Raw genomic sequence first — 15,858 nt, forward strand, 5'->3', positions numbered from 1 at the left:
GGTTTAACAATTTAGACCTAGCAGTTAGTATCCAGTTTTTAACTGTTGCTGTTGAATGCTTGATTCTGATTGGTCAGAAAGTGCCAATTAGTTCTGACAGTAGTGCTATATACTGTATAGTGCAGCTCATTCGTAAGGACTTGTATGGAGGATGTGCCACATAATCAAACACTAATAATAAACAGACTGGAAACAAATGTGTTGTGGGTTTGTTTTTTTTTTTTTCCCAACAACAAAAAACCCCAAATTATCGTTGATATGGTGATGAGAGGTTTATGGAATACTTGTATTTAGGGAAGGAGTCTCTGGTGTCAGCACTTTGTAACTGTCTAAATTTTCCATTATAGAAGAGTCTTCAAGACCGCGAAGGCTGTGTGTTCTGGTTTCCTGGTAACACAAGCTGCAGCTTTTTTGTCTTCGAGAGGGGAAGAAAAGAGTGGTGACGGAATGATTGTTTATAGATTGTGGAAATGGTTAAAAGTATGACATGTTCATCAGTAAATTTAGATTTGTTAATTGGTGTAAGAGAAATAAGACTCTTTGGGGTGGATGTGCTGTTATTGGGAAACCAATCAACTGTATTATTGATTGATTATTTTCTTATAATAGCATGACTTGTCATGTTTTATTCCTTACTTAACCAGTGACTGCATGGCATTATCAACATGGATAGAGATGACATTTTGGTTTAAACATGTAGCTCTTTTTTTAGGATCCCTCCCCCCCCCCGTGTCATTCTCGTTCTTGTGGTTTAACAGTGCAGTATTTTGTGACACCGTTGTCTTGGTGTGTCACAACAGCAACCAGACGAGTCGGTTCCTGTTAAACTGTCACTCTAGTTACACCCAGTAATGACCTCATGGTCCGTACGCTTGTTTTGGAGCTGATGCCTTGCCTCAGCAGTGGGTGTTTATTTCTCTGTGAATTAAAGACCGTGTTAATTGTGTTCCAAATTCCTGATGTTAAATTAGACACTTAGTCACAAGTCATGCCATTCATCCAGGATACTACTCATCCAGGATACATTCTTTTGTCGAGGACATACCGTAATAATGACAGAGTGTTGTGTGTGGTATGTTTTTTTTTTTTTTGGTCATAAATAGTTCAATTTATACCTGGAAGCATTATTTTCAGGTTGGTGACTTCAGAAAAGTCTCCGCATGTTAGGATTTGCATCTGTATAGCAGTGTTAGTTGTTTGTAGTCACATTTTTCCCATCGTTCTAATTCCTCTTCAGTGACACGGGTTTTCCACTGAATGGACACGCCTTGTGTTTGTGTTTTTGTCTGGTGTGTGTGGCCTTTTTCTAAACCAGGAAATAATCAGCCAGTTTCTGATGCTTTCTTTAATTATTGCTTATATTCAGTACAGAGTCCCAGAATGAAAGGTTAGATTAATCCACAGAGCTATATGAGAATTACAGAGCAGCTTTGTACAGGATATGGAAGCAGCAGAGCGTAACGCCTGTTACGATGTCTTGGCAGTGAGGGTTGACATGTCGAGGATTATGGTTATGGAGCCATAGATCTTTATCGGCCTCATATAGAAACGTGAAGCTGATCCATTTCATATCATCGGGATAGGATCCTACTAACCATCAACGGCCAAAGACTGTGTGTATGTGTGTGAGATGTGTTAGAGATGTACTAAAGATTTACATTTCCAAGATCGATATTTGTTTATATTCCTGAAAGTCAGCCAATAGGAAGGAAAAGCAGATTCTTGCAGACTAGTCAGAAATATGAATAAACTTTGTGAAGCATTACCACCCCAATATAAGTTAATTATACTCAGCAAAAATAAAAACTTGACACTCATTATTTTTCAAATAGTGTTTAGAAACTTTTCTTGAAAGAGTTCTTGTTGTGATTATGGTTAAATGCATTGTCAAGGGCATTACGTCACACATTCATTCTACTGGTCGGGCCTACATAGCACGTGCGAGAGCACTGCACGCTAAAATCACGTTTCCACGTGACACAAGTGACGTGACCTATTGATACACGTGCAATTGATCTCACGGTAGCAGAGTAGAGGGTCATCTGAGAAAAACAAGGTTTTATGGTTAATTATTCGTTAATTTGCAATGCCACGACTGTCAAACATTCAGCGTGAACGTGCCATTGGCATGCTGAATACGGGAACATCCGTCACTGACGTTGCGAGGGTTATGGGATGCAGTCGACAGACCATCCATAATCTCCAGACACGTCTCCATCAAACTGGCACCACAGCCGACCGTAAGGAACCCTCCACAGAACTTGCAGGAGCTTGGTGCCATGTTGGTACAAATATGGCGGCGCATTCCCCAAGCTGTGCTCAGACGCATCATCCAATCCATGAGGAGACGTTGTATCGCAGTTGTGAACGCCCATGGAGGACACACCCGATATTGACATGATTTCATTAAGTTGTGACTCACAGTTTTTGATCATGGACATTGTCGTCGCATTTCCGGTGGAACCGATTCCATGACAAACATGATCTGTATGCTATAGCATCTTTAATGACAAGATAATTGAATACAATCGTTATTTCAAACCTATTTTCCAAAATGTTCAAATTATTGACTTTGAAACGAGTGTAAAGTTTTTATTTTTGTTGAGTATATTTTTCAATAACAGCAAAGTGTTTGTTTATTTTTTTTTTTAGCCACAGCAATTTGCCAGTGAATGTATTTATTTTTAAATTAAAGATCAATTTATTGTTGCATTTAATATTTAGGAACATCTGCAAATTTCCTGTTATCACTAACATCATAACAGCTATAAACAGTTATTCCACGAAATCGAGTCGTACATGAGCTGATAGCCGACGAGGCACGTAGCACTGATGTTGCATGAAATAACTGCTTTATTCTATCCACATTCACTGGATTTTGAGAAACAGAGCATTTTTATTTTCATTTTTTGCAAATTCAATCGATAAAAGCTTTATACAAAACGTCCCATTTCCGCTTAGGATGTAAACAAACTGACGAAATGACAGGAGCAATTTGTGAAAAATGCTATAATAATAATTCTTGAAAAATAAAAAGAGATACGTTCTTATCATCCATCCATCCTCTGTAGCCGCTTATCCTGTCCAACAGGGTCGCAGGCGAGCTGGAGCCTATCCCAGCTGACTATGGGCGAGAGGTGGGGTACACCCTGGACAAGTCGCCAGGTCATCACAGGGCTGACACATAGACACAAACAACCATTCACACCTACCGTCAATTTAGAGCCACCAATGGAGCACTTGCATGTGACGTCACAGCCGATCCAGATTGTGACAGACGCCATCTTGTCGGTCAAACGCCATATTTCCGCCTTCTACTTCTACTTCTGGTTCTACTTCTACCTTTTCTTCTGGAAAAACCTACTATATACAATTCTACTACAACGGCTGCGGCTACAAGCTCTCCCTACCTGTGCACATTTTTTATGTTTTTTGTGTGTATTTTTGCGTGTTGTTCGTCTGTAGCGGACTTCAATATCCACTACAACCATATGGACTTACTGGACATTGGTTTCCAGCAGAAAATGACGGTTTGTAGCGATTTCCATCGCATACACAACATTCCGGACGAGAAAAAAAAAAAACATTCCGGACGAGATAGCAAGACCAGCGGCGTCTCCGTGGATTGTTATCGGAAGCAAAGCGAAGGAGGCGGCGTCGGGAGCGGAAGCAAAAGCGAGGCTGCAGAGCCGGCCTGTTGACTAAGCTCAGAAAACAGCTACTCAAACCTCCACTGCTAAGCCTCTACCTCTCCAACGCCAGGTAAACAAGACGGACGATTTGGAATTACAGCTGGAATTACCTTATTCTATTCTATAATCGGCTGGTCAGTGCTATACTCAATACTTAAGTGACTTACCCGTCCAATGAGGATAATTTTCTTGTTTACAAGATGCCACATCTGAGTCGCTGACAAATCCTGAATTTCTGTAAAGATAACTGTGCAGAGATTTATAAGCACGCAGTGCTTCACCACTGAACAGCGAGGGAAAGTTGATGAGGTAATTATACACGTCTGGGTATTCCACCTCTGGCAGTTCCATATCCACTGACACGGTCGTGAAAACTCCGTCCGGTAAGCCATAAGGGTCACTAATCTGTAGATCGTTTATTTTAGACATATATCTAGTTATCTGTTCATTAGAAAAATGAGCCGTGTAGTCCGTCGGTTGAAATTGATCCATTCTGTACACGAGTGCAGCAGTATTCAGCTGTGCTGTTGACCGACAAGATGGCGGTTGTGTACTTTCCGGTCACGTGACTGCAAGATCTCTATTAGCCTAACCTGCATGCCTTTGGACTGTGGGGGAAACCAGAGCACCTGGAGGAAACCCACGTGGACAGCATGCAAACTCCATACAGAAAGGCCCTCGCTGGCCACGAACCCAGGAGCTTCTTGCTGTGAGCCAACCGTGCTAACCACTTACACCACCATGCCGCCCCATTCTTATCATCAAATACTTTCATTCCATATTTTGTTGCTTTTTTTTTGTGCGTCCGTCATGATGGTGGATATACAAAGCAACTAGGATGGCAGCCGCTGAAAGCATGTCTGTAAACAATGCTGAATGTTCTCAGTATTACCACGATTTGAACAGTTGAGCGATATAAAGATTCGATATAAAGAGAAGATAGATATGTGTGGTTTTGACCCCTATTATTGAAAAAAGTCGGATTTTTCTGAAGATAAGACGCTTCTACTGACCATCGAGTACCCAGATATCGTGTTCTATCTGGTTTGGCAGACTTCGTGGGTCGACAAATCTCAGATGAAGGCTTATAAGTCCATGGAAGCCTATAACTTCTTTGTCTCTAGATGGGTAAGTACCTTATTAATTAAACCAGTCAACAATGACAAAGCAGTTGTACTTGCTTCCGGAAATTCAGCTGTCTTCCTCCTCCTTTGAGCTCTTTGGTGTCGTTCGGCTGCCGAAGAATCAAGTCCGACCTTGGCCGAAACATAGCTCATTTTCTGACTGGGTGCCCAGTCTGGATTGTTTCTATCGTATCATTTTGCTGACGCTCCTAGAAACGAAATGGTAATACATGTGTTAAAATTATAACAACGACCGTGTGAACCATGACAAGAGAACACTCATTTTATAGCAAAATTCTAGCAAGACGAAATAAAATTCTTCCATGATATTATCGAGAGAGCTTTTGAATCTCACCTGAGATAAAATAATTACCGTAAACATGAGCTGTTTTGGTTTGAGCCTCTGTTAGATCAGCCCTGCCCATGTTGTTCAGCCGTGCTTGTCTCCTCTCCGTACTAAGCATCAGAGTTTCCTCACCCTCTTTCCGACGGAATTCTAAAAAATCGGAGCGTCCCACGGTCACGAGTACTGTTGTGACCACAACCATACACAGCACAAAGATGTTATAGCTAAAAGAACACTTAAAGCGGGCGACACGGTGGTGTAGTGGTTAGCGCTGTCGCCTCACAGCAAGAAGGTCCGGGTTCGAGCCCCGTGGCCGGCGAGGGCCTTTCTGTGCGGAGTTTGCATGTTCTCCCCGTGTCCGCGTGGGTTTCCTCCGGGTGCTCCGGTTTCCCCCACAGTCCAAAGACATGCAGGTTAGGTTAACTGGCGACTCTAAATTGACCGTAGGTGTGAATGTGAGTGTGAATGGTTGTCTGTGTCTATGTGTCAGCCCTGTGATGACCTGGCGACTTGTCCAGGGTGTACCCCGCCTTTCACCCGTAGTCAGCTGGGATAGGCTCCAGCTTGCCTGCGACCCTGTAGAACAGGATAAAGCAGCTACAGATAATGGATGGATGGATGGAACACTTAAAGCAGTGGAAAAACAAAGAGAGTTGCACACGCGTGACTGTTTTGTATGGAATGTTGCTTGACCCCGCATTTGTATATCCACCGATATGGCCGACATCCGGGTTTCTATTTTGCTTTGACGTTACTTGTAAGTCAAGGATATGAGCTGATAGCCTGGGAGTAGAGTAGCCAATCAGAGCGTGCAATTGCTCATATTCAGTGAATCTCATCTCATTATCTGTAGCCGCTTTATCCTGTTCTACAGGGTCGCAGGCAAGCTGGAGCCTATCCCAGCTGACTACGGGCGAAAGGCGGGGTACACCCTGGACAAGTCGCCAGGTCATCACAGGGCTGACACATACTGTAGACACAGACAACCATTCACACCTACCGTCAATTTAGAGTCACCAGTTAACCTAACCTGCATGCCTTTGGACTGTGGGGGAAACCGGAGCACCCGGACAACATGCAAACTCCGCACAGAAAGGCCCTCGCCGGCCACGGGGCTCGAACCTGGACCTTCTTGCTGTGAGGCGACAGCACTAACCACTACACCACCGTGCCACCCCACCAGTAAATGTATTTATATTTAAATTAAAGATCCATTTATTAACTAACTAACAGTTATTCCCTCATTAGCCTCTCTCGTTGTGAAGTCAATCCCCCCCCCCAAAAAAAACGGCCTGTCATGTTACAGAGCAGGTTTTTCATATGGAAGCAATAATATATTAGAATGAACGCATTAATAGAAATCTTACAGCTGAACTACTTTAAGAGATTGTGTATAGGAATTGCGACTAGGATCACGCTGGCTCTGAATACACACACAGACCATGCCTGTGGTTCCCTAAGAATGGGCCATCCCATGAGCCTCAGCTAACCACTGAGCGTGGTTGTGCGAGATGGAAATGCATCAGACTCGGAGGCCACCTTAAATGCTACCACATGGTTTATTTTTATCCAGCCTTGCCCCATTCACACTCTTTTACCCATCTGTCAGAGTGGGTACAATCTGTATGGGCATTTTACCTTGAAAGTCAGTGCATAATACTCCCAAACCCACACACATCCACACACCTTTTTTTTTTTAGACCACTCCTCTCCTGATAAGGATAGCATTATGGAAATACTCTGTAGGTGGGGTCGGTACTGACTGTAGCACTTGGGGACTTTCTCAGACTGTACATGCATGTTCCCAAATTGTTCTTAGGAGCACACAGCCAAGAAAAATGAGCTGGTTTTGTCTATTTTCATTCTTTTCCTATTTCTCTTTCACATGCTGTTTAATTCCTCTCTGCCAAAAAAGGCTTCCTGTTCCTGAAAAATCGAGCTTGAAATCTGCTCACTTCCTGTTATTCTAAGTGTCCCGGTCAGTCACGGATGTACACACACACACACAGACACACACGCAAACACGCACGTAAGGAGTAAGTCTCATGTCCACCAGACTATTGCCTAATTATTAAAGGAGCGGTTTGTAACTTTTAGCACTCTCTGCTGGCTGTGAGACAAACTTCAATCACAATGAATACATTGACGAGCCTTCCTATTACTCCAAATCAACCCCACCCTCTTTGTTGCAGGTGCTGTATATATGTCTTATGAGATGCCTTTTAGGCTAAAACTACACAGCAGCGGAGTTTTCTTATGCCTGCGGCCTTGATGTAAACTCTAAACAGAAGTCCAGAAGATATCGCTCAAAGAAAATAGAGATATCCATTCCATTCCCAGATTACACGTCACAGTTGTTGTTGTGTTTTGTTTTTTCCTGAGGTATCTCGAACATGAAATGACATTTGAAGAAATTACGTACAAACTGCACCTTTAAATTGCACACAAATGTAGACGTGTGTAAATCGCAGCACGAGCTTTCTCTATCATCGGCCTTTCCTGTAGTCCTGACTCTCATCTGCTGATGTCAGCCAGTGTTTGTGCAGCTTTTGTATGGTCATTTCCTGCTGGCGTGTGTCTGTATAAGGAGGAGCGAATTTCTGAAAGGTTATCATGACCCTGATAAAGATGTAAGGTTAAAATGACACATAGGAAATACTGTTTTCAAGAGTTTAAAGAGTCTCTAACAGTTGGTTAACCACATCATGATCTGAGTACTGTAAGGTTTTATCTTCCGTTCATTTATATCCTAGATAAAACCTTATAATACTAAATTTATGATATGAGAATTGTAATATGCTCCCTATGCCTGTCCCTGAGTTATTTATTGCTATCGGTGCTTATAGCCCTGCTTTTAATAGGCATATCAGATGCTCGCCGGCCGTGCTGTGAAAATTGTGCACGCAGACGCTCATCTAAGTTTCCAAATCTGTCATTGCTTAACTCTGGAATATTTTCTATTGTGAATACTATCACTAAAAAGCTTATGATCTCTGCTTTCCAAAGAAATGTATCTCGTTAAGATCTGTTCAGTACTTTGGGAGTAATGGCAGGTTGAAATTGGTACAACAGAGTTCATTCTCTGCTCGCGGGACGTCGGGAAACTGCCGGTGCTTTTCTTTTTGAGTCATGGGAAAGCAGTCAGGCTCTCTCTCTCTCTCCTGATCAGTTTTCGACTGGATTACTCGTGAATATCAATCAGATAACTTTTATTGGGATGTTCTCTCGCTCTCACTGTTTCTGATGAAGTATTCAGCAAAATTTTCCTTCAGCTAGTTTTGATGCTATGCTTCACGGGAGACTTTGAAGTGAGTTTTCATAGCTTTACCTACTTTTTTTTTAATCAAACTGATTCATGTACACTACCGTTCAAAAGTTTGGGGTCACTTTGAAATGTCCTTATTTTTGAAAGAAAAGCACTGTTCTTTTCAATGAAGATCACTTTAAACTAATCAGAAATCCACTCTATACATTGCTAATGTGGTAAATGACTATTCTAGCTGCAAATGTCTGGTTTTTGGTGCAATATCTCCATAGATGTATAGAGGCCCATTTCCAGCAACTCTCACTCCAGTGTTCTAATGGTACAATGTGTTTGCTCATTGCCTCAGAAGGCTAATGGATGATTAGAAAACCCTTGTACAATCATGTTAGCACAGCTGAAAACAGTTTAGCTCTTTAGAGAAGCTATAAAACTGACCTTCCTTTGAGCAGATTGAGTTTCTGGAGCATCACATTTGTGGGGTCGATTAAATACTCAAAATGGCCAGAAAAATGTCTTGGCTATATTTTCTATTCATTTTACAACTTATGGTGGTAAATAAAAGTGTGACTTTTCATGGAAAACACAAAATTGTCTGGGTGACCCCAAACTTTTGAACGATAGTGTAAATAAATAACTATTTTAGAATATAACTTGGGGCGGCACGGTGGTGTAGTGGTTAGCGCTGTCGCCTCACAGCAAGAAGGTCCTGGGTTCGAGCCCCGGGGCCGGCGAGGGCCTTTCTGTGCGGAGTTTGCATGTTGTCCGCGTGGGTTTCCTCCGGGTGCTCCGGTTTCCCCCACAGTCCAAAGACATGCAGGTTAGGTTAACTGGTGACTCTAAAATGACCATAGGTGTGAATGGTTGTCTGTGTCTATGTGTCAGCCCTGTGATGACCTGGCGACTTGTCCAGGGTGTACCCTGCCTTTTGCCCATAGTCAGCTGGGATAGGCTCCAGCTTGCCTGCGACCCTGTAGAAGGATAAAGCAGCTAGAGATAATGAGATGAGATGAGAATATAACTTCTTGTAAATTGTTTTGATGAAAAATATTGAGATCTTAGTGGTCAGAATGATAAAAAACCGGAAGTCAGAAATGCGAGTGTCAATTTCAATTCAATTAAAGGAGAACTGAAATCATTTTTAAACTTGCTTTATTTCTTAATTAACGTGTTATTCAATTACGTTTTCCATTTTAGTAACCTTATATCGTGACTCGTATTGGCAACTAACTGCAATTAAATATTATACTTATCGGCCTATTCGGTTTTTAGCCATGTTGAATTTAGTTCGTTTGGTCCATGGCAGGCGTCGCTTATCCGCGTGATCTTTACGAGACTTGTGCGAGACTTCAAAACGTGACGTGTCCGCCAGGTGTCAGTGCCGCCATTTTGAAAACTGTTTTCCAAACGAAATATTGCACAAAAACGAGTTTAAATGACGATTACTGCCTACTTTTTTCAAACTTTCCTGATCACTATCAAAACAAACAAAACTTCCAGCTTGATTACATCAACATTCGAAAGAGGGCGCGCGTGTCTTTTGACAATGCTGGCAGATGTTGGTCACTTTGATTTCCGCTGTACGTTTTACTTCCGTCCTACGATATCTCACACAGGTCTCAACGAATCTCGTTTACAGCCATTGCTTTGACATATGGACTGATATATCACAGAGCATGTTTCAAACACTCGTAACTTGCTATATCAGTGACAAAATAGCGATCAAAAATGCATTCCTATATTTAATGAGATAAATAGAATTTTGATGATAAAAAAATTTGCCTTCAGTTCTCCTTTAATTGGAGTTGTTTATTGGATGTGAATCACACAATTTTTTTTCGAGTTTTGCCTTGAAAGCTGTGAATATTAATCAAAATAATAATTTATATTCTTTCAAATAAACACTAGTAGGCCCTACTTTTGAGAAATACAAAGGCCTACAGAGCACAAAGAGGGTTTTAGAAATTAACTTTTATTACATTTTTATTGAGTGTACCGAATTAACAGTTTTACTGAATTTACATAATTAATACCAATTAAATATTAATTTGCATTTGTTTTTACTAATTTTTCAAGCTTTGTATTCGGTATATAACCATCTATGTGCCTGCCAATTTCCATGTAAATATCTTGAAAAATAAGTTATTAAGAAAAAAAACCATTTGATCTCCAACCCTGATTCCAAAAAAGTTGGGACAAAGTACAAATTGTAAATAAAAACGGAATACAATGATGTGGAAGTTTCAAAATTCCATATTTTATTCAGAATAGAACATAGATGACATATCAAATGTTTAAACTGAGAAAATGTATCATTTAAAGAGAAAAATAAGGTGATTTTAAATTTCATGACAACACATCTCAAAAAAGTTGGGACAAGGCCATGTTTACCACTGTGAGACATCCCCTTTTCTCTTTACAACAGTCTGTAAACGTCTGGGGACTGAGGAGACAAGTTGCTCAAGTTTAGGGATAGGAATGTTAACCCATTCTTGTCTAATGTAGGATTCTAGTTGCTCAACTGTCTTAGGTCTTTTTTGTCGTATCTTCCGTTTTATGATGCGCCAAATGTTTTCTATGGGTGAAAGATCTGGACTGCAGGCTGGCCAGTTCAGTACCCGGACCCTTCTTCTACGCAGCCATGATGCTGTAATTGATGCAGTATGTGGTTTGGCATTGTCATGTTGGAAAATGCAAGGTCTTCCCTGAAAGAGACGTCGTCTGGATGGGAGCATATGTTGCTCTAGAACCTGGATATACCTTTCAGCATTGATGGTGTCTTTCCAGATGTGTAAGCTGCCCATGCCACACGCACTAATGCAACCCCATACCATCAGAGATGCAGGCTTCTGAACTGAGCGCCGATAACAACTTGGGTCGTCCTTCTCCTCTTTAGTCCGAATGACACGGCGTCCCTGATTTCCATAAAGAACTTCACATTTTGATTCGTCTGACCACTGAACAGTTTTCCACTTTACCACAGTCCATTTTAAATGAGCCTTGGCCCAGAGAAGACGTCTGCGCTTCTGGATCATGTTTAGATACGGCTTCTTCTTTGAACTATAGAGTTTTAGCTGGCAACGGCGGATGGCACGGTGAATTGTGTTCACAGATAATGTTCTCTGGAAATATTCCTGAGCCCATTTTGTGATTTCCAATACAGAAGCACGCCTGTATGTGATGCAGTGCCGTCTAAGGGCCCGAAGATCACGGGCACCCAGTATGGTTTTCCGGCCTTGACCCTTACGCACAGAGATTCTTCCAGATTCTCTGAATCTTTTGATGATATTATGCACTGTAGATGATGATATGTTCAAACTCTTTGCAATTTTACACTGTCGAACTCCTTTCTGATATTGCTCCACTATTTGTCGGCACAGAATTAGGGGGATTGGTGATCCTCTTCCCATCTTTACTTCTGAGAGCCGCTGCCACTCCAAGATGCTCTTTTTATACCCAGTCATGTTAATGACCTATTGCCAATTGACCTAATGAGTTGCAATTTGGTCCTCCAGCTGTTCCTTTTTTGTACCTTTAACTTTTCCAGCCTCTTATTGCCCCGTCCCAACTCTTTTGAGATGTGTTGCTGTCATGAAATGTCAAATGAGCCAATATTTGTCATGAAATTTCAAAATGTCTCACTTTCGACATTTGATATGTTTTCTGTTCTATTGTGAATACAATATCAGTTTTTGAGATTTGTAAATTATTGCATTCCGTTTTTATTTACAATTTGTACTTTGTCCCAACTTTTTTGGAATTGGGGTTGTCATTGGTTAATGAGGCACATTTTGTACCATGTGATCCTCATACAGAATATTACGCCAGTTTTCTAAAAATTAAGCCATTATTTTCAGTCTTTTATTTGTAATATCTCAAGAACGGATAAACATATTTTAATTCTGGAAAAAGTATGTTATTCTGCATTCAATTCTGAATTCAGGGAGAGCAGTTTCAAGCAATTTGGATTGAATTTTCACCCGATATGCCTACTTTTAACATGATCGGATCAAGTTGCCATGATGACTGCGATGATGGCTTGGCCCCCTCATCGCTACTTCCAGCTATATGTTATTGTTTTGCTTTGCGTCTTTATTTTATTTGGACTTTTGCTTCATTACATTTTGAAGAACACATTTTCAAGCATGTATACATTCTAAATATTGAATAATGTTCTTCTTTTGAGTACACACTCCTTCACTTGTCTCTTTTCCGAATGCACACGTTCCCAACCCTGGTCCTCGAGAACCCTGTGTCCTGCACATTTTAAGTTGATGTGGGTGTGTTAGAGCATGGAATACATTAATGTATACAGGACAGAGGGTTGTTCAAGACCAGGGTTGGGAACCTGTGCCCTAATGTATCGTAATACTTCATTTTAATGTCTACATTTTAACCAGATTGACATGTTTTGCCAAGTATGTAAACGTATTCATGTCAGTGAATGCAATGCCTGTGCTCTCTTATGCCCCCTGCAGGTCTGTCAGAGGAGAACAAGGTGCACACACCGGCGTTCACTGATTCCCTGCGACTATACAGACAAGCCCAAGGCCACTATGGCACCTGGGACATGATGTGCGGGGATCCAGCACGGGTCAGTTCTCTAATCCCAGCCCAGATTCAGGGTCAGAGTAGGATATTTTCACTTTTTTCTTCACTTTTCACTTCTTCGCTTTCTCCTTTCCCACTTCTCCTTTCTTTTTCTCCTCTGGTGTGCTCTGCCGGCCAGGGTGGAGTTTCCGCTCTGTGAACTGAATCCAGCCTTTGTGCGTGGAGAAGGGCAGGTGAGACACAGGCGGCACTGTAAGTCAGATGGAAGTGTAGACGTACTTCTCTGACACACACAAACATTTGTGAAGACTAAATCATGTATAGATGCTAGGACTTTCTCGAGAGAAACCTGTGAAATCCTTAGAAACCGTTGCGCAAACAACAATAACAATTAGTAATCTAGTTTAACTTTATCAGGATAATTCCCATTACGATCTTAGTACTTTCATTATTATTATTCATTTGTTTATTGTTGCACAGGTTTTTTTTTTTCCGCATTATACTATCGCCGTTACATTTACACTTTTTGTTGGTCAGTTAGGTAATCATATCGTTTAATTCCTTCACTTTGTCTCAGATCATTTTTTCCTCTATTAGTATCATAGTATTGCTCAAATTTCAAATTTGACTTATTTCTCATATATTGCCAATATTTAGGATTATAAGTTAGGTCTTTTTTTTTGTATCTCAGGCAGCATTGTAGTCAAGTCACTAAACCTCGAGTCCAAGTCCAATCTCGAGTCCCCAGTGTTCAAGTCTGAGTCAAGTCCAAGTCATTTAAAAAAAATTCTGAGTCGAGTCCACTATTGATCCGAGTCGAGTCTGAGAACAAGACTCCAACCGCACCATTTGATGGTAGCTGTTTTAGCACCATTAACATTAGTTTGTTCCTGAACATGGCGTATGAACAGGTGAATGTGCATTCTCTTTGTCAGGGAGTGCGAAGTATTCTGTCAGAGATGGTTGGGAGACGGATGTAAGTGCAGAAGGTGTTTATTAATACAAGTGAAGAGGGTAAACAATCCAGAACGGCAGGCAAAATCGTAAAACAGTGAAACAGGCAATAGGTCGAGCGAGGCACAAACAGGCTATCGTAGACTCGGCAGAATCAAAGACAAGAAACAGGAAATCAGGGATCAGGAAACCAAACTAGGAAATAAGGCTCAGTATTGTGTCAGCAACGCAACTCAATACTTCGCAAAGTAAGTGTGTTTTCACAGTTTTTATATTGGCACGCTGATTGCGCCTTAATCACGTGCAGGTGCGAATCGTTTACAGCACGCACAAGAGAGTTTGCTTGGCATGCATGCTTTCCAGAACGTGCCCAAAAGTCTATCTGATGCACGTGCGACACTCTTGCACCAAATTAGTACAAAATTAATGTAGATATAAATATCTTATGCCAAATTATTATGGTGTGTTACAAAAAATAAAGAAAAATCCGAGTCCTCGTCTCCAGTTTACGGTACGAGTCCAAATGCAGTTAATGCACCAGTCAAAGTCATCAGTGCTCAAGTCCGAGTCGAGTCATGAGTCCTTAAAATTAGGGCACGAGTCGGACTCGAGTACTGATTTCAGGCTAGGAAATTTTCTTATATCTTTTATATTTAGTATTATAAGTTTAACAATTAGTATTTAGGATTTTTAATATTAGTGGAGTATGTATATTTAGTTTTTATATCAGGTAAAGAGCCATATTTATGGCAACTTTGATATTAAACCATTATTATTCATCTCATCTCATCTCATTATCTCTAGCCGCTTTATCCTGTTCTACAGGGTCGCAGGCAAGCTGGAGCCTATCCCAGCTGACTATGGGCGAAAGGTGGAGTACACCCTGGACAAGTCGCCAGGTCATCACAGGGCTGACACATAGACACAGACAAGCATTCACACTCACATTCACACCTACGGTCAATTTAGAGTCGCCAGTTAACCTAACCTGCATGTCTTTGGACTGTGGGGGAAACCGGAGCACCCGGAGGAAACCCACGCGGACATGGGGAGAACATGCAAACTCCGCACAGAAAGGCCCTCACCAGCCACGGGACTCGAACCCGGACCTTCTTGCTGTGAGGCGACAGCGCTAACCACTACACCACCGTGCCGCCACCATTATTATTATTATTATTACATTTGTCTTGCCCTTGTTATAAGGCCCTTCCACTCATAATTATGAATGCAGCTAATTAATGCTTTGCATACATCTCACGCCAACCTTAAGCTTAACCTCAGTCACCAAAAGAAATGCTCTTTTAGCATTTTTAGGCAGTCTTCCTCATGGAAACCAGTCAGATGTTAAAAAAAAAAAAAAATCCTTGTGGGAACACATAAAGGAGTCTTTATTTTATTTTTATTTTTTAATGCCACTTCTCACATATCCAGCTTGTTGATGTGTCAAATCGAGCTCACTGATCTGCAGATTTACTTTAAGGTAGATTAAACTTGGAAGAATTTACTTATTACAGTCTACACTTGAAGAAATCTAGCCAGCTCCTGCATCAGATTAACTTTAACCAAAAAATATTTCCATTCCATATCCTTTTCATTTATTTAGGTCTTAGTGCATAGCTAAAGTTTATTTGGCTTGCCTTGCGGTGCTTTAATGTTATGTCGTCACTCGAACCCTCAATTATATCGAAACCAGAGGGTGAAAAGGAGGCTCGTGATCCAACATGTTATTAGAGATGGAGGCTGGAGAATGTGTGTCTGCACAGTCCTGCCTTACATATTCATTTTACCCCATGGGCTCAGACTTGGGGTCGTGACAGATTAGCTCACAGGGGAATTTTACCAACCTGCACTTGTAATGTAGTTCTGTAAATATCAACGTTATTTATGGAATATTTAAGAATATTAATGAAAAATCCTGCTTATTGTTAT

At 41.2% G+C, this 15,858-nt stretch overlaps 1 protein-coding gene across 2 annotated transcripts in view; it reads left to right on the plus strand.

Moving 5' to 3' along the window:
* The window catches only part of niban2a (niban apoptosis regulator 2a), a 140,116-nt gene that overhangs the window by 69,425 nt on the left and 54,833 nt on the right, over positions 1-15,858 (plus strand). For both annotated transcript variants that reach the window (XM_060935556.1, XM_060935555.1), the window contains one exon: positions 12,903-13,018. In XM_060935556.1, coding sequence (XP_060791539.1) covers positions 12,903-13,018 — 116 coding nt within the window. The remainder of the gene's footprint in view (positions 1-12,902; positions 13,019-15,858) is intronic.

Source organism: Neoarius graeffei, chromosome 12 (assembly GCF_027579695.1).
Source record: "Neoarius graeffei isolate fNeoGra1 chromosome 12, fNeoGra1.pri, whole genome shotgun sequence".
Lineage (NCBI taxonomy): Eukaryota > Metazoa > Chordata > Actinopteri > Siluriformes > Ariidae > Neoarius > Neoarius graeffei.